Source organism: Dendrobates tinctorius, unplaced genomic scaffold (genome assembly GCF_039654945.1).
Source record: "Dendrobates tinctorius isolate UK_male_01 unplaced genomic scaffold, ASM3965494v1 ptg000038l, whole genome shotgun sequence".
Taxonomy (NCBI): domain Eukaryota; kingdom Metazoa; phylum Chordata; class Amphibia; order Anura; family Dendrobatidae; genus Dendrobates; species Dendrobates tinctorius.
Window position 1 is genome coordinate 27,496,443 of NW_027361706.1, and position 22,930 is coordinate 27,519,372.

The window sequence follows — 22,930 nt, forward strand, 5'->3', positions numbered from 1 at the left end:
GTGGCAAAGAGATCTACTTGAGGAAGACCCCATAGTGACACGATGCGTGTAAATATCTGCTGGCTCAGGCACCACTCTCCTTGTCGCAGTTTATGGCGGCTTAGAAAATCTGCTTCCAAATTGTCTCTTCCCCTTATATGGAGGGCTGAGAGAGACAAAAAATGTTCTTCGGCTAAGGATAAGATCCTTCTTGTGGAAGACATTAAGGCGACTGATCGAGTCCCGCCTTGTCTGCTCAGATATGCGACCACTGTGGTGTTGTCTGAAAGGATTCTCACGTTTTCCCCTTGTAACTGTGGAAGAAAATGATATAATGCATGACTGACTGCTTTTAGTTCTTTTAAATTTGACGAATCCTGATCCTCGCCTATATCCCATAGGCCTTGGGTAAAGGTGTTCCCCATATGAGCTCCCTAACCTGTGGGGCTGGCGGCAGTAGTAATTATACGGGAGGGTGTTATAACCCAAGGTACTCCTCCCGATAGATTATCATCCTTTAGCCACCATGCCAGGGAGGTTAGGACCTTCTGGGATAAGGTGATTTTCTTTGTCAGATTCCCCCGGTCATGGAACTCCTCTAAGAGAATTTGATGCTGTAGTTCCCTCGTGTGGAACTGGGCCCACCGAACTGCCGGGATGCAGGAAGTAAGGGATCCCAGGAGGGACATCACCTCCCTTAAGGATATGTGTGGCCCATCTATTGCTAACCTGACGTTTTTTTTAATTGCTGAAATTTTTACCTGTGGCAGCAGACATTTTTGGTATATGGAGTCTAGCTCGAGACCCAGGAAGGACTGAACGGACCGCGGCTCGATTCTGGACTTCTTGAAGTTTATTATCCACCCTAGAGCCTGTAGGGACAAGATTGCATCAGCAACTCGTTTATTACATTGCCGAGTTGAGTTCCCTACTATCAAAAAATCATCCAGATAGGGTACTATTAGTGTGTCCTTCTGGCGTAAAAAAGCCATCACTTCCAGCATCACCTTTGTAAATACTCGTGGTGCGATGGAAAGGCCGAATGGCATGGCTGTGAACTGGAGATGCTGTATGGTGCCATCGAGGAGGACCGCCACTCTGAGGTATCTCTGATATCTGTAATGGATGGGAATATGATAATAAGCATCCTTCAGATCCAAGCCTGCCATCATACAATTGGGGAAGAGGAGCTTATACGTAGATCTTATGAATTCCATCTTAAATTTATGATTTATTATAAATGAATTTAATTTCTTAAGGTTGATTATCGTCCTGAATGATCCGTCTGGTTTAGGTATCAGAAAGAGAGGGGAGTAAAATCCTCTCCCTTCCTGTCCTTTAGGCACATGGACCAAAACTTTTTTTGTCCAGCAGACTCAAAATCTCAGCCCCCAGGGCCTGCTGTTGGATTGGCGAGCTGAAAGATGTTACGATTAGTGAATTACGGGGTACATGATGGAACTCTATCTTTAACCCTTCTTTAACAATGCCCAGAACCCAAGGGCTAGCCGTAACTTTCTCCCATCCCGAAAATTTTTTTTAGCCTCCCTCCTACTGGAGGGACTGGCTCCTCAACTCCTGTCTCTGCGGAAGGAGGATCCTCTAAACATGGCACCTTTGCCCTTTTCTTCCTTTGTGGCCCAGCGGTTTTGATTTTCTGCTGGTCTTCCTCTGCCAAATGGTCGTCTCCTAAACGCCCTCCTATAAAATGGGAGAGGAGGGTTAGGGAATCCTTTTTTCCTTTCTTTTGCCTTAGTAAGGATTTCATCTAAGGCTTTCCCAAACAAGAACTCACCCTCACAAGGAATGGCACAAAGCTTTGCTTTGGATTGGGTGTCACCTCTCCAGCTTTTAAGCCATAGGCTACATCTGGCGTTATTAAGCAACCCTGCTGTTCTGGCTGCCATGCGTAACGAATCAGCAGAAGCATCTGCTATATACGCAGCTGAGCCACAGATTAGTGGTATGGCGGCTCGTAGCTTATCTCTGGAGATCTTTTGATCTATTTGCTGGTCTAGTTGATCAATCCAGACCAGCATAGAATGAGCTGTGCAAGTACTAGCTATCGCCGGTTTAAATGTGCCGGTAGCTGCCTCCCATGCCCTCTTTAATGAGGCATCAGCTTTTCGGTCAAGTGGGTCTTTTAGAACCCGTGTCCTCCACTGGTAAGGTCGTTTGTTTTGAGGCGGAGGCAACTGCTGCTTCCACTTTCGGGACCTTAGCCCATGTCGACAATTCTTCGTCGCTGAAGGGGTACCTTCTTTTTGAGGTTGAGGGAAGATACCCTCACTGGTCCTGCCTCTCCCATTCCTTCTTAACTAGAGCTTTTATCGCTGATATAACCAGAAAAACTCTCCTCTTTCTGTCTGCAAACATGATTTCTTTTGTCGTTTGCGGCTCCTTTGTGTCTGTGCACCCCATAGTATTCCTCACGGATTTAACTAAATTGTCCATATGATCTAAAGGAAAACAGGAACGCCCCTCCATATCTGAGGAGGATGCTGATGTGGATGCATTGGAACTATCAGAGGCTATTGCTTCGTCCTTATCAGTGTCTACGGTAACTGCCGTTGGCTTGTTAGTTTTGGTATTAACAGGCCTGCTAGACTAGGTTAGGGCCTGTAATTCTTCCCTAATTATAGCCCTTATGTCTGTGGCTGATGTTGATGCCTGTTTTGCTGTTTCATTAATGCATTTTTTGCATAGCCTTTTTGTGTAAGAGTCCGGTAGGGGACGTGTACAAAGGGCACATTCTTTATTTTTTGATTTTTCTTTTCTCTTAGCCTGAGGTAGAGACATAGCGAAGGAGGGAGAGAGACATTTTCTCAGCTTGATAGGCAGAGTCGTCCACTCACCCAGAGAAGCTGTAGGTACCGGCTCATGAGGAAGCTTGTTGGAGTGGCTTCTATCCGAGGAACCTCGTCGTGCGTGGTCCTTGGCTGCATCGCCTGCCTGGGGATGTGTCCTGCTTGGTGAAGACATGATTGCACGCCCTATCCCTATACCCCAGGCCTTTTGTAAGCCTCTCCATTATCTGGTACCTCCCCCTCCAGGTGCACCTGCTTGCAGCTAATTAGCATGCGCTTCAGTGCTGAATCCAGCCGCCCGCGCTCTGTAGATTAAATCGTTCTTTTTTTTTTTCCTCTGCTCTCGGAGGGGGCGGGGAACGCCTCTGCATGCCCGCAATGCTGTCCCAGCCGCGCGTGCGCTCTGAGCAGAGAAACCTCCGGTAACCCGGAAGTTCCTCCTTACCACTTCCCGCCGCGCTGCATGTGCATCCTCCTGGACGCTGAAGCCTTTTAGGAACGCTGGAGGCTGCTGCTTCCTCCGGTTCCTGCGCCCCCACACGGACCGGAATGGATCCTTCCGCAATTCCGGTGTCGTGTAGATTTCTCAGAGGAACTCCCGGTCAGCCCCACCCGGTACCGGTGTTTCTGCCTGCTCTGTGCTATACCAGCCGAGGAGGGAGCCGGACCCCAGCACTCCCCCGTCGCTGCTTCTGGACCGGAACCCCTGCCATTCTCGCAGACACTGCACAGGCGGTTCCTTGGCCCAGGTAAGACTGTAGCGAATCCTGCGGTTCCCATTAGGAACAGGAAACCAACTGAGGAGAGGCGGACCTCCCTCTTTTATCTCTGTAGGTTTCCTGTTCCTATGGGCGGATCCCTCTCTCCAAGTGGGTGCTGTCGTGGCAAAGAGTAAAAAATTTCCTATTGTTGCCGGTTCCAGTATCTTTTTCTGTAAAAACTCAGGGCTATGTGCAGACCAAAATGAAAGGTCTTCATCTCAATATGTCTGACCCATTTATGAATAGGGCTACCCTTAGGAATCTCTGATTTCTTGCATGGATCGGACCATGGTAGTATGGATCTTTCAGGTCTAGCACACTCATGTAACAATCTGGGAGCAGAAGTTTTATTGACTATTTTGAAAGGTTGGAATATCAGGAATTAGTTTAGGTTCTTCAAATTGATGATGGTTCTGAAGGTGCCATCAAGAAAAGGGGGGTGGGAATATAAGCCCCTTTTTTCCCCTCATCCACTGATACTTATGAGAATAACTTCCCAAGATTTCAGGGAGGGATTTCACTGAGAATGTTTGCAGAGGAACAGTCAAAATTCCATCAATTCCGATTCCACTATGCCTAGAATCCAGCCGCTGGATGAAATTCTTGCACAGGGAGGAAGAGGAATGGGAAGACCTGGCAGCTTATTTAGATTTTAAGGAAAAAAAAATTGTGGATTTCTCTGGAAGACATTGGATCGCATATATCAAAATATTTTATTCAATTTTCTATGACCAGCATGCCCCACATAGACGTAGTAGGAGGATCGATTCTACTGACAAGGTTCCCCTTTTAAGGGGTTGACAATGACTTTTAGGATTGCCATTTCCAGTAGTTGGCACTAGGGTTCAAGCCCTCTTCCTCTCTGAAGAGACAACTTGCATAAGGTTTTGGGATGTAATGGATTAAACAATATGTTTTATCTTACAAATTTACATAGTACCATTAATTACACCGCAATTTACAGTCTTTTTCTGTGACTTGAGCAAGCTTTCATTTCCTCCTAAATTTTGAGATCACGGTTCTAGAGCAATAAAAAAAAGTCATCATGCCTCTGAATATTTAAGGACAGCTTTCTGTTCTCATGTATGCCACGTAGTTTGCGCATTAAGTTCTCATGTCGTGTTTACAACACTTTTGATTGAAACCTGCACAAATGAATGTTGCAGAAAGTAGGTGCATTGCTGGGATAATAATGGTTTAGCGCAGGCCTGTCATATTTATAGGGTCAGCCCCTGCCTGAACAAAACTGAATCACGCTGTGACTTTGAGAGACTATGCTCCCCGCTGATTTGTGCGCACTTGGACTAGACCTTTTATCCCCTGCAGCTTTCTCTGTGTTTGACCAAGAAGCAGAAGTGTCTGTTCAGGTAGTGAAGAGAGGTACTCCGGCCTGGGTGAGAGAGACTGGACAATAAGTGTATCCTAACAGTTGATTTTCCAGTCTCCGTATCGGCTTGTAGAAAGAATATAATGCCCGGTTACCGCAGGATCAATGACCATGACTGTGTTAGAAGGAAAGAGTCACATCGCACAGTTAAGATGGTTCTCCCCAAGCACTTATAACCTGATGCTATGGTACCAGTACTCCCTCAACATTGAAAGAGACAACAAGACTTGCCCGGATGAGAAGGGATCCATTACCCTGAAGGAACAGAACTGTGAGAGACACAGGTGTTCAACGGTAATAGGGTTTAAAGCAGTGCAGCCCGATGGGAAGTTAGAAGAGAGTAGTTTGTAGAATTGTCTGTTTGTATTGCCATAGCTGGAGCACAGCTTGTATGACACATTCCTGTGATCTCTCCTTGTATCTATTATCATTACAAGAACTTTTAGCCTTATTTTCCAGCATCTAATTCTGTTCAATAAATCTAGAGTTTTGTTTCTGCCTCCTCATCTACTATACCATATTTGAGTCCTGCCCGGCGGTATTGTTCAGGCGCCGCTTCATATACACCAAAGGTGAACACATACTGTGAAGACTGAAAGAAGAAATATGGATGTAAAGCTTTATGTTGATATGGCTACATCTTTCTCTGCCCGGAGTACCCCTTTAAGTTTTTGCCTTCTGATCACAATAGTTAGCACCCAATAAATGTGCATTAATTACATACAATCATGCTGATGCATCAGACACAATTCGGTACAGAAAGATTTATTACATAGCAGGCTACTATGTAGATTTATGTTTTGCAAACAGATTCACAGAATCCACATTACTTATTGCCTTTTTATATACAGTGGCCACTGTTGTCTTCAAATAAACTCCAAGTTTGAGTTGCCATTAACAACCGTCAAGAACAGAGTCCTCTTCGAGCTTTAGTTAAAATCGGCATTAAAGTCATAGTCATCCTCTGCTTTGGATGGTTTATCAAAGCTGACCGATTTAACAGCTTGTTCTCTTTGTGCTAGGATGAAAAGGAAAAAAATAAATTATACAATACATTTAAAATTATTATGCTTGCTTACATAGCACCATCATATTCCACAGCGCTATTTGTACCCAGGACCCAAGTGCTGGAATGCAATGATGCTAACCACTGAGCCACCATGCTGCTTTATGTACATCTGACATATGTGCTGTGAGCTTTCCCAGCACACTCTAAATCAGGGCGGTGGAGTTGGAGCTGGTGTCATGGAAATTGAGGAGTTGGAGTCGGAGGTTTGGCATACTGACCCCACAGCCCTGCTCTAAATTGACATGGCAAACACAAAGTAAATCAAAATTAGTTAGACACCTGAGGGCATGTTTTTTTTTTGTTTTGTTTTTTTTAAATATTCCATTAAATCCAACAGGTCTAAACCACAAACAAAATACATAAACTGCCCCTGTCCAAAAAAAAAAAAAAACACCATCTCCGATTGACAGCTTTTTGCATAAATTCAGGGGAAATTCAGGAATCAATATGTAAGAAGACAAAGCCACATTTAAGTAATTTTGTGCATGTAAACACTGAATCAAATCTGGACCTTTAAATTGGTAAAGCAGGTCTGCGACGCCCACTATAGGGAGAAACTTTCTATAAGGGCAGTTTCACACGTCCAGATAATTCCGGTACCGGAAAACCGGTACCGGAGCTATCCGTGTGCATACATATGCCATCCGTATGCACGTGTTTTTGAAAAATTATTTATAACACAGGTCAACGAAAAAAAAATTTTTTTCTGGTGTCCAAAATATTTTAATGAATTTGGGGTATTTTTGGGGTGCTGATTCTGAATATGTCATCAGTTTTGCCAGATTGGCTCAAGTTTTTGAGATTTTTGGTATCTTATTTATAGCACTTGTTGGTAAATGCGACGCATCATCTCATTAATTTCTTTGGATTAGTACTTGAACTGAGCAGTTCTCAATATAGTTTTGTGTTAATTAGTGTTCTAAAAGTTTGTTCATAGCTTGATTTTTGCACTAACTTTATGTTGTTGTCTGTTTTCCAGTGAAAAGCATGAACTCATCATGAAGAAGTTGTCTTAACGATCCAGACTCATTCTGTTACATTTGTGGTGAATATACACTGCCAAAACATAGAAGAAACATAACACACTTCGTAAAAAAAGTGTATTTTGCCTATTTTGGGGTTATGCTTGGGGACCAAGACAAGTTTTGGGCACCACACATAGTGTGCAAAGCATGTATCGAATTATTACGAAAATGGAGCAAAGGACAAAGAAAAAGCTTCAAATTTGGTGTTCCAATGGTGTGGAGAGAGCCAAAAAATCATCATGATGACTGTTATTTCTGTGCAGTGCAAGTGCAAGGATTCAATAAGCATAAGAAACGAAAATGGGAGTAACATGGAATCTGCAAGAAGGCCTGTCCCTCATTGTGAAGATGTGCCTGTACCTGTGTTTACCATAAATAACAGTCATCATGATGATTTTTTGGCTCTCTCCACACCATTGGAACACCAAATTTGAAGCTTTTTCTTTGTCCTTTGCTCCATTTTCGTAATAATTCGATACATGCTTTGCACACTATGTGTGGTGCCCAAAACTTGTCTTGGTCCCCAAGCATAACCCCAAAATAGGCAAAATACACTTTTTTTACGAAGTCTGTTATGTTTCTTCTATGTTTTGGCAGTGTGTATTCACCACAAATGTAACAGAATGAGTCTGGATCGTTAAGACAACTTCTTCTTGATGAGTTCATGCTTTTCACTGGAAAACAGACAACAACATAAAGTTAGTGCAAAAATCAAGCTATGAACAAACTTTTAGAACACTAATTAACACAAAACTATATTGAGAACTGCTCAGTTCAAGTACTAATCCAAAGAAATTAATGAGATGATGCGTCGCATTTACCAACAAGTGCTATAAATAAGATACCAAAAATCTCAAAAACTTGAGCCAATCTGGCAAAACTGATGACATATTCAGAATCAGCACCCCAAAAATACCCTAAATTCGATGAAATATCTTTGGCACCAAAAATGCTGTTGACCAGTGTAATGTTAACCCTTTGACTTTTAAAAACGCACAAGGATCGCACACGGACAGCATCCGTGTGCAGTACGTGTTTACACGGACCCATTGACTTGTATGGGTCCGTGTGATCCGTGCTGTTGCACAAAAACAGACATGTCAGCATGTTTTGCACACGGTCCGTGAAAACACGCTGACATTTACATAGACATTCATTCGAATGTGTCTACGTGTGTCAGTGTCTCCGGTACGTGAGAAAACTGTCACTACACGTACTGGAGATACTGACGTGTGAAACTGCCATAAGCCTGACATGCAAGTAACAAAATTATAAGCAGGAGAGAAGTAATACATACCTGAATTTTCTACCGCCTCTGGTGTCTCTTTCTGTAAAACACAAGAAATTAAAAACATTTTTTTGTACAATTAAAGTTCAACTACCAGTTCCGAAACCATAGGTTCATGCTATTAAAAACAAAACCCCAAATAAAAACATCAGCAAATACCCTGCAGTAAGCAATAGTGCATAAAAATAACACGGAGCACTTTAACAATTTTGATTAAAAAAAAAAAATGCAAAAGCCATCACACCGCGTCACGGTGACACTAATTAGGGCGGTCCTAACCTCAAATATTAAAACTTAGTTTGTCAAGTGACTTACATGTGGCCAAGGGCTCAGAAGGACTGAGTCCGGCTAGTATACACACAGCCTTGGGAACCACATCAATATTATGTCCAGCTCAAAGAAAAGGCCTCACCTAAACTGGGATATAAGTTGGTGTGCATGCAGCATATAAGTGCATGTAGCATGTATTGTAAGTGCATGTAGCATGTATTGTAAGTGCATGTAGCATGTATTGTAAGTGCATGTAGCATGTATTGTAAGTGCATGTAGCATGTATTGTAAGAGCATGTATTGTAAGTGCATGTATTGTAAGTGCATGTATTGTAAGTGCATGTATTGTAAGTGCATGTATTGTAAGTGCATGTATTGTAAGTGCATGTATTGTAAGTGCATGTATTGTAAGTGCATGTATTGTAAGTGCATGTATTGTAAGTGCATGTATTGTAAGTGCATGTATTGTAAGTGCATGTATTGTAAGTGCATGTATTGTAAGTGCATGTATTGTAAGTGCATGTATTGTAAGTGCATGTATTGTAAGTGCATGTATTGTAAGTGCATGTATTGTAAGTGCATGTATTGTAAGTGCATGTATTGTAAGTGCATGTATTGTAAGTGCATGTATTGTAAGTGCATGTATTGTAAGTGCATGTATTGTAAGTGCATGTATTGTAAGAGCATGTATTGTAAGAGCATGTATTGTAAGTGCATGTATTGTAAGTGCATGTATTGTAAGTGCATGTATTGTAAGTGCATGTATTGTAAGTGCATGTATTGTAAGAGCATGTATTGTAAGAGCATGTATTGTAAGAGCATGTATTGTAAGAGCATGTATTGTAAGAGCATGTATTGTAAGAGCATGTATTGTAAGAGCATGTATTGTAAGAGCATGTATTGTAAGAGCATGTATTGTAAGAGCATGTATTGTAAGAGCATGTATTGTAAGAGCATGTATTGTAAGAGCATGTATTGTAAGAGCATGTATTGTAAGAGCATGTATTGTAAGAGCATGTATTGTAAGAGCATGTATTGTAAGAGCATGTATTGTAAGAGCATGTATTGTAAGAGCATGTATTGTAAGAGCATGTATTGTAAGAGCATGTATTGTAAGAGCATGTATTGTAAGAGCATGTATTGTAAGAGCATGTAGCATGTATTGTAAGTGCATGTAGCATGTATTGTAAGTGCATGTAGCATGTATTGTAAGTGCATGTAGCATGTATTGTAAGTGCATGTAGCATGTATTGTAAGTGCATGTAGCATGTATTGTAAGTGCATGTATTGTAAGTGCATGTATTGTAAGTGCATGTATTGTAAGTGCATGTATTGTAAGTGCATGTATTGTAAGTGCATGTATTGTAAGTGCATGTATTGTAAGTGCATGTATTGTAAGAGCATGTAGCATGTACTGTAAGTGCATGTACTGTAAGTGCATGTAGCATGTACTGTAAGTGCATGTAGCATGTACTGTAAGTGCAAGTAGCATGTAAGTGCATGTTCACAATGGCCACAAAATAGTTAAAATCTCAGGTCTTATCCACATGCATGTCTTTTGACAAATAAAGTTTTAAAATTTGGAGGTTAGGACAGTTTGCGGTCACCGTGACATAGTGGGCTGGTTTTTGCATTTTTTGATCAAAATTATGCTAAGTACCCTATATTATTTTCATGCACTATTGCTGCTTATTCATTTAATGCAGGGTATTTACTTATGTCTTTATCTTGGATTTTGTCTGCTTAGTGGTCAGTGTGAACGTGCACTTACATACTGCATGCACATCAACTTATATACGAGTTCATTGCTTTAGTTTTTTTTATGCAATTACATGTAACAGACATCTCGCCTCACTGTTGGAAACTCATGTATTACAACTTCCAGGTGGCAGATGACAGTGTGGCAGTCCCCATATTGTCAGTGTGATGCCTTTGATGGACGCAGTGCTACATAAATATGTTAAGACTTTACAATCTAGGCCGTAAACTATATAATCTATAGTTTAAAAAAAAAAAAAAAAGGGAAAGAAAAAAAACGCTGCTCTAGTGAATCAGTTTTGCGTACGTGTTTGTGTTGTAGCAATGTCTTGCTCAGGCCATGAATGTTCTTCCTAAGGCATACTTTGGCCTGAAGAAGCTTCAGTACAACACAAATAACTTTGTAACCGGATTTTGCTGGTTGAATAAATGTGAATACCCTGGACCAATTCTCTAATTCAGCAGCACTTTTTTTTATTTTTTTAAACTACAGTCCTATTAGCCTTGATTCTAACTAATCCTTAAAGAGTAAATCTTTATTGCAAAAATTGTTCATAAAAACATGAAACATAAAATTGAGGACACGACAAATAGGTCACCGCACCATAGGGTGAATAGTAGAATCAGCATGTTAAATAGATATATCCATGGAGATATATTACAAATCATATGCATAATAAAAAACGGTCCCCGCCCGCACCCAAGGTAAATATGCCATGACTACATATCAATATCTCTCTCCACCTCCAGCTTCGGAGTCTATTTAACTATATATCCTATTATCTGCACTGGCATGTAATTATTCTTATGTAGCTCTGGATACTAGTTACCCCCGGTTGGTTATATGATAGACATTCATTTTACTCTCTTTCTATGGAGTCTATTATTGATTTATCTTGTACACATGTGCATTAATCACATAATTATTGGCACAAGTTTACACATTTTTATGGCCTAAATTATGGCGCATTTTTGACCGTTTTGTATTATGCATATGATTGATTTGTAATATATCTCCATGGATATATCCATTTAAGGCTAGTTTCACATTTGCGCTTTTGAGCGCAGCGACTGCCTGCACACGGCCGCCGCTAAGCCCCACCCCCTGTCACGCCTCCGCCGGTAGCTTCACCTACCGGCACATAACGCTGCATGCGTCCCCTATCTTTATCACTGGTGGCGCAGGCCGTGCGCAGTATGCGTTTGGCGGCGCAAGCGTCCTTTTCACGGTGCGCCGACCAGCGCCAAACGCAACCTGCTGCAGTTTGGTTGTGCTCGGCGCACCGTGAAAAGGACGCATGCGCCGCCAAACGCATACTGCGCACGGCCTGCGCCCCCAGTGATAAAGATAGGGGACGCAGGACGCATGCAGCGTCATGCGCCGGTAGGCGGAGCTACCGGCGGAAGCGGCAGGGGGTGGGGCTTAGCGGCGGCCGTCGCTGCGCTCAAAAGCGCAAATGTGAAACTAGCCCTTACATGCATTGCTGATTCTACTATTCACCCTATGGTGCGGTGACCTATTTGTCGTGTCCTCCATTTTATATGTTTCATGTTTTTATGAACAATTTTTTGCAATAAAGATTTAAAATTTTAGACTTAGCTTCTGTTCGTTTTGGATGCATTTGTTTTTTGAAGCTTTTGGTCTTCTAGGTGATCTTGTTTTTTTTGTGTATTAATCCTTAAAGAGGTTGTCCAATACTTTAAAATTAATGACCTATCCTTAGGTTAGGTCATCAATGCCTGATCGTGTGGGTGCAACACCCAAGTACTCCCAGCGGTCAGGTGTTCCCGGTGTCGGACGGACTGGCTTAGTTAAGGAAAGGACAATACAGCCCCATCTACTGTATAATGGCTGACTGCACATCCACCCCCTATTCAGTGTAGTACCCGACCACGGCCACTATACAGTAGACGGAGCTGCACTGTGCAGCTCCGAAACTAGTCCCTTTCGGTGGGGCTGCAGGATGTCGCACCCTCACAGATCAGATATTGATGACCTATCCTATGGATAGCCCATGTTAAAGTAGTGGACAACCTCTCTAACTGCAGATTCTGCGCTGTGGAGCGCCTGGTGTTTTCTACCTTTCCTTATTAAGCAGCATGATCCATTATCTGCAGCATGGCCAAAATGGGATAACTAGATGTTAACTTGCCTCTACATCTTCTCCAATATCCCGATTGACAATAATATCATCCTCCTCTTCTTTCTCACTCTCCAGCTCAGCAGATTCTTGACTTTGATCTTTGATTTCATTCTCATCAATTATACCATTGGTTATTTGGGAAAAATGGAAAGGGATACTGTTGGCAGGAGTTGGATTTCTCACAACTACACACACACAAAAAAAAAAAAAAACGAAAAGATAAACAGCTCATCAGAAACTGGCTTTGCAATGGGACACAGTTCAGTCAGTCCCTTCCATGTTGCAGTACATATACATGACTATTCACATGTAGTTTTTGCTTAATTACATTTTAATTGCGCTAAATCTCATTAAAAAAAACAAGTGTACCTTTAATATTTTCTTTATTTTCGTTATTAAGGATCTTACAGTCTATGGCCTTCTTCATTGCAGTCGTCTGCTCACCACCGATGTGGGAAGAGAAAGATGCAGGTGGCAACGTATAATAGCAAAGTCTGGCTCTAGGAAAACAAGTATTCCATTGTCCAACACTGAATAAACTATGGAGACGTATTTCCCTTGACGAGACACTACCTAAATTTCAACTTACCCCATCCAATCGTTCAAGAAGAGCTTTGCTGCCGCCTCCAGGTCGCCCACGCCTTTCTTCTGCAATAGTCCTCGTTTATGGGCGAGTAAATCCAAGAATTCCGATGGATTTCTGTAATCTGCAATATTGTACCGCAACATTACCTGCAAAGGAAGACAAGAGAGGAGTTACCTCCTTTCTATGAAGCCCCTGTATATAGAACACAGCCAGGTGTGGAGAACAGAAAACAAAAAAGGATTCACAATATTTACAACCTCCCTGGTGGTCACTATGTGTAGACCCCCTCTGAATAGAATATTGACATAGGATGTACCATAACACACGGCACTTATGTTCTCTGTAATAGATATTTAATGCAAAGCCTACGATTGTATATCTCGTGCTATGAGACTTTCCTTAGTTTCCCCCCCTCCGACATTCAGGTGAACTTTGGGAAAACCATTCACATCCATCCGAGTGCAGATCATGGATCCACACAGTTTCATTGATCCCTATACACTTCAGTTTTAAAAACAGATCAGTGTCTCCGGTCGATAGTCTTTCTGGAGTAGAAGGTCCTGAGTTCATTAAGAGGCACACACTACTTAAAATGTGTCTAAGCACTAACAGGCAGGTAGTTACTACCTACCCTGCCTGTGGTTCCCTGCACTGTTGAATAGCCTCTGCTAATGTTGTGTTGACAGAGTGGCGGCTTCTTTTCCGCTCTGCTGACAGGACGTGACTTCAGACGTCATTCTGATTGACAGCCAAATTCCCGCTGCCTAACTGGGGAAGCAGACTGTCAATCAGAGTGATGTCGGAAGTCGAGCACCATCAACAAAGCAGGGAGGAAAAGAAGCCGCCTCTCTGTCGACAGCACGTTAGCAGAGGCAACTGAATCACCTGCAGAAGCGGTCTGTGACCACTTTGTTCTCACGAAGAACCGTTTCGGGCACAACAGGCAGGGAAGAAGCAACTAGCTGTGCGTTTGTGAAGAAGAAAAAGATGTACTTAAGCACTAAGTCCCAGGTATCCCCCTTTATTCAAATTAGCGATGTAACAGAATGGCGTCCACCACTCCAGAAATGCCACTCCAGTCAGGGACTGGAGTAGTATATCTGGCGTACAAAACGCTGTCACTTTTGATGAATTTGACAAGCATCGCATAGCCACGGCTCCTCCTGTTTCAAAGTGACGTGAAATCGTCAAGTGTCGAAATTTTTGCATAGCTCTCTGTTCTGCAAAAATTTTGTGAATTTTCACAGCTCTTACACTAGTTTTCTGGCGTAAAAGCTTTGATGAATCTGCCAATGACAGCTCAGGAAAAAAAAGACTTAAATCCCACAACCTATCAAGTCTAATGGCAGGACTCTTCATATTACGAGTTTACGTCAGTAATACAGTAATCAATATGGCGATAGAGTAACTAGATTAGGAAGAGAGCTTTGGCAACGACATGGGGACCACTCACCTGCTGTTTGTCGCAGAGCTGTAAGATCTTATCTACACGGTCCATACAGTCGGCATCACTTTGATGAGCACTTCTCATGAAGACGGTAACAGGCGGGTTATCGGGGGACACGACGAGGCTGGGACTGTCAATCATCTTGATTTGGTCGTCAATTTTCACATCTTGCATTATCCTGCAGGTAAAATGAGTAAGTCTGTAGCATCAGTGAGCAAGAGAGCGAATCAAAGTAGAGCAGAATTCACACGAGATTCAGAGTTGGATTGAACGGATGCTCCATGGGGATGTCAGCTCCACTCACTCATCATATATTAGGAAATAATATGATCTTGCCATTAACCAGTGATCGCCCAACGCATAGCCGTCTAGTTGTAAAACTACAACACCCACCATGGTTAAAGACCACTTTCCACATGGTTCTTACCTTGTTGTACCTCTTAAAGCCCCCACATTGCAGACTTTATATTTCTTCAATGTGTTTATTAAACTGCTCTTTCCTACATTTGAAAAGCCTAAGAAGAAAAAAAAAGAAAATTTACATTTGTGTGGATAGACAAAATGGCAGTAAGTTCTACAACACATGGTGGAAGGAGATCAGAGTTGGATCTGATGGTCATCAGAAACATCAGACTGTTAAATATTTTTCCTCATATCTCCACCTATAGACGCGCCAAGTAGACATTGTAATATATTTCACATAACAGGGTTATATTCAACCAGCAAAATATTTGGAATTTTCAGCCTTATGTTCCCTGGTAGAGAAACCAATACTTTGTGCAGAGTATGGGACATCTTGCGCTCTTACCTATCAAGCCGACTTTTATAGTTTCAGTTCCCGAGGGCCGCAGACTGTGAAGGATCTTTAGTAGGGTCGCAGATCCGTAGGACATAGTCCCTTTAGAAATGTCGATACACTTTGGATTCAGCTTCTTTCCAAGAACTGCCTTCAGCATTACAATAAAAGCAAACGGATATCAGTCTTTAGTTTACAGAATCTGTGAGATTGTAAACTTGTTCCATTAAAATGGGTATTCCCATCTCCAAGATCCTATGTATGTATTAGGTACAATAATATTAGCAAATACCTCCAATTATATGCGTTTTATAGTTCTTCTGATTCGCTATGTTGCTTACCCCAACAGCAGGACAGTGCAGTAGCTTAGGTATCTATGGTTACAACCAGTGACAGTTACCGTATTTTTCAGACCATAAGACGCACTTTTTTCCCCCAAAGTTTTGGGGGAAAGTGTGTGTGTGGGGGTTCGCCTTATGGTCGCAATATACTTACATCCGTCCATGGCTGGTGTGGGTGCCGCGGGGCTCTGTGGTGCGGTGGTGGCAGCGGGCTGTGCTCCGATGCAGGGGTAGCGGCTCTCTGTGCTCCGTGGGGGGCTCCGCCGGCATTTCCTCGAAGCCCGAAGGCCCCCACACATCCGTTGCTGGCTGCTGCCATGTTGCGGTGGCCTCCAGGAACAGGACGCCGGGAAGTTGGCCGTCGGTCCAGGGACGGCGCATGCACAGCTTCAGATCTTATCCCGAGATCTCGGGGGACAAGATCTCGTTGCTGAGATTTGAATCTCGTCTCCCGAGATCTCGGGTCGAGATCTGAACCTGCGCATGCGCCGTCCCCAGACCGGCGTCCATGTTCCCGGAGGCCACCGCAACATGGCAGCAGCCAGCAACGGATGTGCGGGGGCCTCCGGGCATCGAGGAAATGCCGACGGAGCCGCCGCCTCTGCACCAGAGCACAGCCAGCCGCCACCATCACCCCACAGAGCCCACCTGCCACAGCCCAGCCCAGCTGCCCCAGCAGAGCCGCCGCCACTGAACCAGCCTGGAGCACTGAATGACCCCTGTGACCACTCCTCCACCTGCGCCGGATCCCTTCCCAGGTAAGCTGAATTCGGGACTGTAAGACGGACCCCCATTTGACACATTTTTTTCCCTATTTTCCCATTGAAAATTGGGGTGCGGCTTATGGTCCGGTGCGTCTTATAGCCCGAAAAATACGGTAGCTATTAGTTGCCATAACCATGGATACCTAAGCCCTGCACATGGGGTAAGGAACATAACAAATCAGAAAAACTATACTTTTCTAATTGACGGTATTTGCTATTATTACACCTGCTACATATTGTGGGATAGGATCTTGGAGATTGAAATACCCCTTTAAGTGCTGATTTCAGAGTTGGATCTTGTGCTCATCAAAGAGTCAGAACAGAGGGTTCATCACACAGCACGCACAATGACAATTATCGCTTATAACCCCGACATGGTGTTCACATGGCAGTGGTGACCTGAACAGATTCTACTTCTAAAGTAGAAAGTTATGTACCATTTTAGGTTAGGGGCCTGGTGGCTCAAGTAGAAAACAGGAAAAAAAATGCCTAATCCTCAACAAAAAAACAAAACAAAAACAAGTTCACTGGGGGACAGTCACCATATGGGTGGCTATGGATAGGAGTTAGCCTAATGTGCCCATTGGCAGCAGAGCAGGTATAACATTTCTCCCTTTCAGTGTTACCTATGCAGTCAAACTATGTTACGGATAGAGGTAATTTCATTCCCATGTGCATTTTTTGGATTATGACCGTATGAGAGGTGTTACCAAAAATTCTGATACTTAATGGTTCACGTATACATCGCCACCTGTACAGTAACGTCTGTTCACAACGTATTTACCAGGTTTTTTTCTTGCACTTGCACAGAACACTTGAAGGCGATAGTCGGAAGTTGCTTGTTGAGAAACTGTAGCCACTTTTCTACATTGTCTTTGGGCACCAGATCTAAAACAAAGCATTTTAGCGTAATAAAAAAAGAAATACAACATTAAATGGCAGGTAACATTCCCGTGTGTGACATTAACAGAGGACAGAGAGAGATCAGAGTTGGATCTGAAGTCCTCATTAAGAGATAGGACTCGTGAATTTTCCTCATTTCTCACGCTATCCGGCCACAATCATCTCTGGTGTAGAACATTTACCGATTTTGTTGAGCACAAACAGGAGCTTTTTGTTAGGAGACTGGAGCACAGCTTGTTCTGCCTGCAAACATCGGCTGCCTAGAGGATCTCTCGCGTCCAACACCTCCAAGATGACATCGGCCGCCTCAATCACCTGCGGGCAGAAGTAGATGAGGTTTATACACGCGTCTGGTAAGGATTAGTGACAAGCGAGCGTGCTCGGACATAGCGTTATCTGAGCATGCTCAGGTGTTATCTGAGTATTGTTGGTGGTCGAGTAATATGTTCGAGTCCCTGCGGCTGCATGTCTCACAGCCATTCCGACAGTCGCAACATATACAGGGATTGCCTGCCTGTTAGGCAATCCCTGTACGTGTTGTGGCTGATTAACAGTCGTGAGACATGCAGACGCAGGGACTCGGAACATATTATTCGAGCACGCCAAAGACAGTCATGCTCAGATAACATCATATCCGAGCACGTTCACTCATCACTAATGAGGAGTGTATAGACTACGTGCTATAACACCATTTAAAGGGGTTGTCCAATGAAAACAAGTTGCCAGGAATTCACATGAAAGGTCATGACCTATGGAATGGCTGGGTCCAGCACCAATAAGCAGAGTAGGATATTTATCCCCGTTACATTAGAGCGGCAGTGCGTGTCTAACCATAAGTCTATTTATTCACTATGAGCCTGCAAAATGCCCTCCGAGGACGCATACATGAGAAACGTGCGTCGGGGTGACGGACGTACAACTGGCTCCATTCCCACATGAGTAAGCATTTTGCATACAGACCTTTAAATTACGTTATCTGCAGCCGGTAACCTGATTTACGCTGGGACTAGATAGTGAGAACACGGTTTGTGCTAGTATGCCATTTAGTGGCCCTAACTGCACTTCTGTGCATTTATGTGCATCTATTTTCCTTTGGAATAGAATTGTCATAGGTACTAGGCAGGCTTTCTGTAGAAATCTACGTGCCTGCTTTGTTGCTCATGTAAACGCGTTAATCATACTCATCAGTGCCCACGGTGACATTCTCTGTGTCCTCACAATCTACCCATTATTACTGATCTACCATCTTGTTTTAAATATTGTTCAATAAAGTGTATACTTTTTATTACTATCATGGCTGTTATTTCAGTATTATCTTTTGGGGAACAGCGCTCCAGCTTTTTGTAGGTTTCATTAATAGTTCATTGCAGATTCTCTCGTGCAGTGGGGTCAGACCACTGCACAGCGATTGCTACACAGAAGACCATGCTCAGAAGGCACAGTCAGCAGTGGGGGGGAGAGTATGGACCAGTAGGTACACTGTGTGCTGCCGTATGGCGTCACATAAAAGCAGTGCATTTTCTGCTAGAGGTAACGCTTAAAGGGGAGATTAACTGAATGTTTCTATATAAAATAGGAGGCATGCAAAAAGTATTGCAGGGCCAATACCCAGGTGACCAGGGTCAGCAAGAAACCAAGCAGAAAATAAGGTCTTCTAAACCAAACATCTTCTGCGAAAGTGCCAATAGTCTTGCTGCACCTAGAAAGGTGTGTGTAAACATAACGTTTAAGCAGTCCGTTAACACTGCCATTGCCCTCCATTGTCGGGCGCATCGCTACACATGCCGTAAAGCGGCACGCGTTCACGACGTGCTGTCAATCAGTCACGGAGCCTCGGACGCGGGCTGCAGCATCTAAGGCTCAGTCACCGCTAGCGCTTTTGAATCATCAGCGCTAGCCGTTTAAGCAGCCCGTTTAAGCTATACCGTTTAAGCAGCCCGTCAATGCCATGCGTTGAACGGGCTGGTTAAACGCAATGTGAACCTGGCCTAACCTGCAGGCCCTAAATACGCCCCGCAGGTGGAATGCAATCAACGCATCTCTATACTTGCCTTGTTCACTTCTCTGCAGAGAGATCGCGTCGCATTCTTAGCTGTTGATTTCTTTGGTTTTAGGGCAGACTTTCTCCTCTCCTAGGAGAAAAATCAATCAAGTTAAACAAGCTGCATAAACTACGACATGCGCGCAAGGCCCAGAGAGCACGATACCTTTACTTCCAGCTTTTTCTTGTCAGGTCTATCTTTCTTTTCGGGTTTATCTTTCTTCTCGTTCAGTTTTCTTTTCTTGGCAACTTCCTGCTGTCGTTCAAGTTTCTGTTGTTTCTTTAACTCTTCTCGCTAAAGCAAAAGAGGGGGAAGTTTTTTTTAATGTTCAAACGCAAGTTAGAAAAAAAAAAAAAAAAAAGATCACAGAGAATGAATTGAACAGAATTCCACTTAAATTTCCGCAACAAATGAAGAAAAAGAAACCCACACCACGTACTAACCCTTTGTTTCCTTAACTCAGCCTCCCGTAAGATATCCTCCTTGAAAGGGGCGACATTGGGAATGCTGATATCGCGCTTCGGCTTCCTGTTTCCACCCTTTTTCTTTGCTTCTTTTCTGACTTTCCGATTATGTTCTCGAACCTTTAAGAATAGGATTCTCAGTTACACAGAGTGCCTGGCCTTCCTGTCACTGGTGACAGCACATCAATGCAGACAGGAGTGACAGATCGGTGCAACGTCTGGTCTGCGCCATATCCCAGCTCTGTGTGGTTACTACAATAATCCTCAGAGCCGTCTGTTCATCATCGCCACACGAGACCTTTACCTGCAGATCCAGCTCATTTTATTAGAATCTACTATACAGATAAAAAGGACCGCAAACATATGCATGGAGACCTCTGGGTTATACCCAGACTGAATATTTTGAGGTTGATTACCTTCAGTTTGGCAGAGGATGAATCTCATCTCCCTATTCTAGATACATGCACGCTCTGCCAAACTGAGCGTCCATGTTTTGCGTGGCTTGGGGAAGACTGCTATCCTCAGAATGAGTGTGTACAGATAATGACCACTGGATAGGTTATCACCAAGTTTAGTCCAATTTCGACAAATCTAGCAATATTTTGCAATTAATATAATTTCTACCGCCATCTTTAAAGGGAACAGCATTGATCAGACACAGGTTGTGCCGTTGAAGCCAGGTACGTTTTACTCTCCAGAGTAAGCATACTGTAAAAAGCAGATGTCCGTGTGTTTGAGTGAATAGTCTTGATGCAGAACCCAGGTGTTTGTCCCCACCCCAGGTGACCAACAGGTCTACTACTATATCTGTGTATAGTCAGCTGGAATAGGGCAGGGAGAAGCTGGACGAGGACAGGCGTCCGACTAATCATCCAGGACACATAGGGCCCTGATTCATTAAAGATTCTGCACCAGTATTCTGGGGTAAAACTTTGAAAAGTTGCATAATCTTGGGGCAATTTGTGTTCTGTATGCTATGTAACCGTGACCCGCTGTGCTGACTGACAGCAGCTCAGCATTGAGGACGGCTGTCAGTCAGTGGGGGTGGGGGCGGCACTACTACAGCCACCACTCTTCACTCTATGCCAGAATCACCCACATGGCTCAAACACTACCAGGAGGAATCAAGTTACTTTCCTCCCAGCAGCAGGGGGTCTAAGTGCCAGCACCAGGCAAATTCAGCATGCTATAACCCTTCAGATTAACCCCATATCTGCAGGTTAATGGCATCTTTTTCACATGACTATTTCCCTTTGACGATGAGCGGCGGCACTGGAAGCGTCATAAATCTAACTCCAGCAGAGGGCATACTAAGATTTCATGGCGAGGAGCTCAAAGGCTCCCGATTCATGAATCGGGGGGGGGGGGGGGGGGGTGTCTTACTCCAGCACGTCATTAAGGCTGGCATGCCCAACGCCGGTCTTCAGATCCCTGTATGGCTTTTTAAAATGCTGCTTCTAAGTAAAACGAGAACGGCTGCAATCGCACAGCCACTGTGGTTCATGCTGTCCGTAGTTCGGGGAGCAGGAATCTGATGACACGGTCCCTTGAAGTACTTGTATTCTGGGCGAAAATCATTTTGCCAATCGGGTTTCGTTAAAAAGTTTTCGACCTCTCAAAATTCTACAGCCTTTATGGATCACAGTACATAGACTTCAGAATGGATTCTCAGTGACCTCGATCTGAAGGCAGGCGATCCAGCCCTTTTAGATGATCCACTACGCCTTCTTCTAACCCAACTTATGACCAAATCAAAGCATTTTTTTCTCTCATCCGTTTCTCCCCCATCCTGTGATTATTTTCATACGGACAGTTTTATCATTTACAGGCACATACCTTTTTCTGGATTTTATAACGTTTGCTGCATGACATGCGCTTACTGGCCTTCCTCAACTCTGAGGGGGAAAAAAATTTTTTGTGAAAATCTTTAACATGCAAGAAAAATTATGTTTTTTTGTTTTTATTGCAATTTTATTAAAAGCAAAAAGCTAAGTTTTAGTCTGCAGCCTGATCCGAGTATTAAACATTCCTCAGGTGGGAGCGTCCCTCTCTGGAATACAGGCTGGATGTAAGGTCTCTATGTAACGAATGTGCTGCCGTCATATCAGCACGGCTCTTATGCTGCCTTCCATAAGCCGGTAGACGCTTTCCCATCTCTCCCCTGCAGAAACCTCATTTTGACCCAGCAGTAGTTATGACTCAAGGTGAAAACTTTTAAAAGCACTGAAAGCTTGTAGACAATAACCCGAGCTGTCACTCCCCATCTCTCCTGGTCCAGCGATGTGTCTAAACCTCAGTGCAGCTGTTCTTAGGTTAATTTCAAAGTTCTGTCACATGACCGCTGCAGCCAATCAGCACTCTTCAGTGTTACATATGCATAGTCACTGACTGTCTGCAGCGGCCATATGACAATAAGTGGTTTTATTTTCCAGGGTAATCACATTAAATTGTATGACACAACCGCTGCAGACAATCAGTAGACACCCATCAATACTACATAAGAGCAGTCACGTGGTAAAATGCTGTCCCTTGGGTTACATTATTACGTCGTGTTGTGACCGCTGCAGCCAATCAGTACTTCATAACAGTGGTCACTGACTGTCAGCAGCGGTCATGTAGCTAACCAAGAATAGCACCACTCCCTGAGATCACCCTGAAGTGACTGATCAGGGGCCCAGCACTAACAGCCAGCCCCTGGAACACTACAGCAGCTGGCAGCGGCGTCCGGTCATGCAGGCAGCACTTGGGGCCACACTTCAGGCCGCTCAGCCTGGGCTCAATGTCGCCCCTCAGCCTCACACACTCCCGCCGTCACTTACTGGGGCGCTTCATGGCTCCGACCTTGCCTCGCCAGCAGCACGTGCGAAAAGAAAGAGCGCAGGACCCGAGCACTGACGTCACATCCGGGGATATTCACGCGCGACAGTACGATGGTGGGTGGGGCTAAGTGTAACACCACCTCGGTGTCATTACTATGTCCGGTCGACAGGGGCGCTAATGTGTAATGTCGGTCGAGTCCAGTGCAGTAACACCAGGTAAGTAAACCACCACCCCTTCTATAGACAGAAGTAACGGTCACGCGTTTAGCCCCGCCCACCT

The 22,930-nt window shown here is 43.8% G+C and overlaps 2 protein-coding genes and 2 non-coding genes across 4 annotated transcripts in view; 1 reads left to right on the top strand and 3 right to left on the bottom strand.

Annotated features, from left to right (window-relative positions):
* Nucleotides 1–5,683: 5,683 nt before the first annotated feature.
* On the bottom strand, nt 5,684–22,818 carry GNL3 (G protein nucleolar 3). The gene is made up of 15 exons (XM_073574317.1): nt 22,651–22,818; nt 21,668–21,726; nt 19,811–19,951; nt 19,533–19,661; nt 19,377–19,457; nt 17,508–17,640; nt 17,207–17,310; nt 15,330–15,468; nt 14,949–15,036; nt 14,528–14,699; nt 13,078–13,220; nt 12,858–12,988; nt 12,498–12,673; nt 8,326–8,356; nt 5,684–5,952 (listed from the first exon to the last, which is right to left on the bottom strand). The coding sequence occupies exons 1-15, from the start codon at nt 22,661–22,663 to the stop codon at nt 5,864–5,866; spliced, it is 1,629 nt and encodes a 542-aa protein (XP_073430418.1). The 5' UTR covers nt 22,664–22,818; the 3' UTR covers nt 5,684–5,863.
* LOC141088377 (small nucleolar RNA SNORD19) lies at nt 15,106–15,180 on the bottom strand. The gene has a single exon (XR_012231937.1). It is a non-coding gene; the product is annotated as a small nucleolar RNA SNORD19 (small nucleolar RNA).
* On the bottom strand, nt 17,394–17,466 carry LOC141088378 (small nucleolar RNA SNORD19). Its single transcript, XR_012231938.1, has one exon. It is a non-coding gene; the product is annotated as a small nucleolar RNA SNORD19 (small nucleolar RNA).
* The window catches only part of PBRM1 (polybromo 1), a 142,830-nt gene continuing 142,689 nt past the window's right edge, over nt 22,790–22,930 (top strand). The window contains exon 1 of the mRNA XM_073574310.1: nt 22,790–22,866. The gene's annotated coding sequence lies outside the window, so the exon portion shown is untranslated. The remainder of the gene's footprint in view (nt 22,867–22,930) is intronic.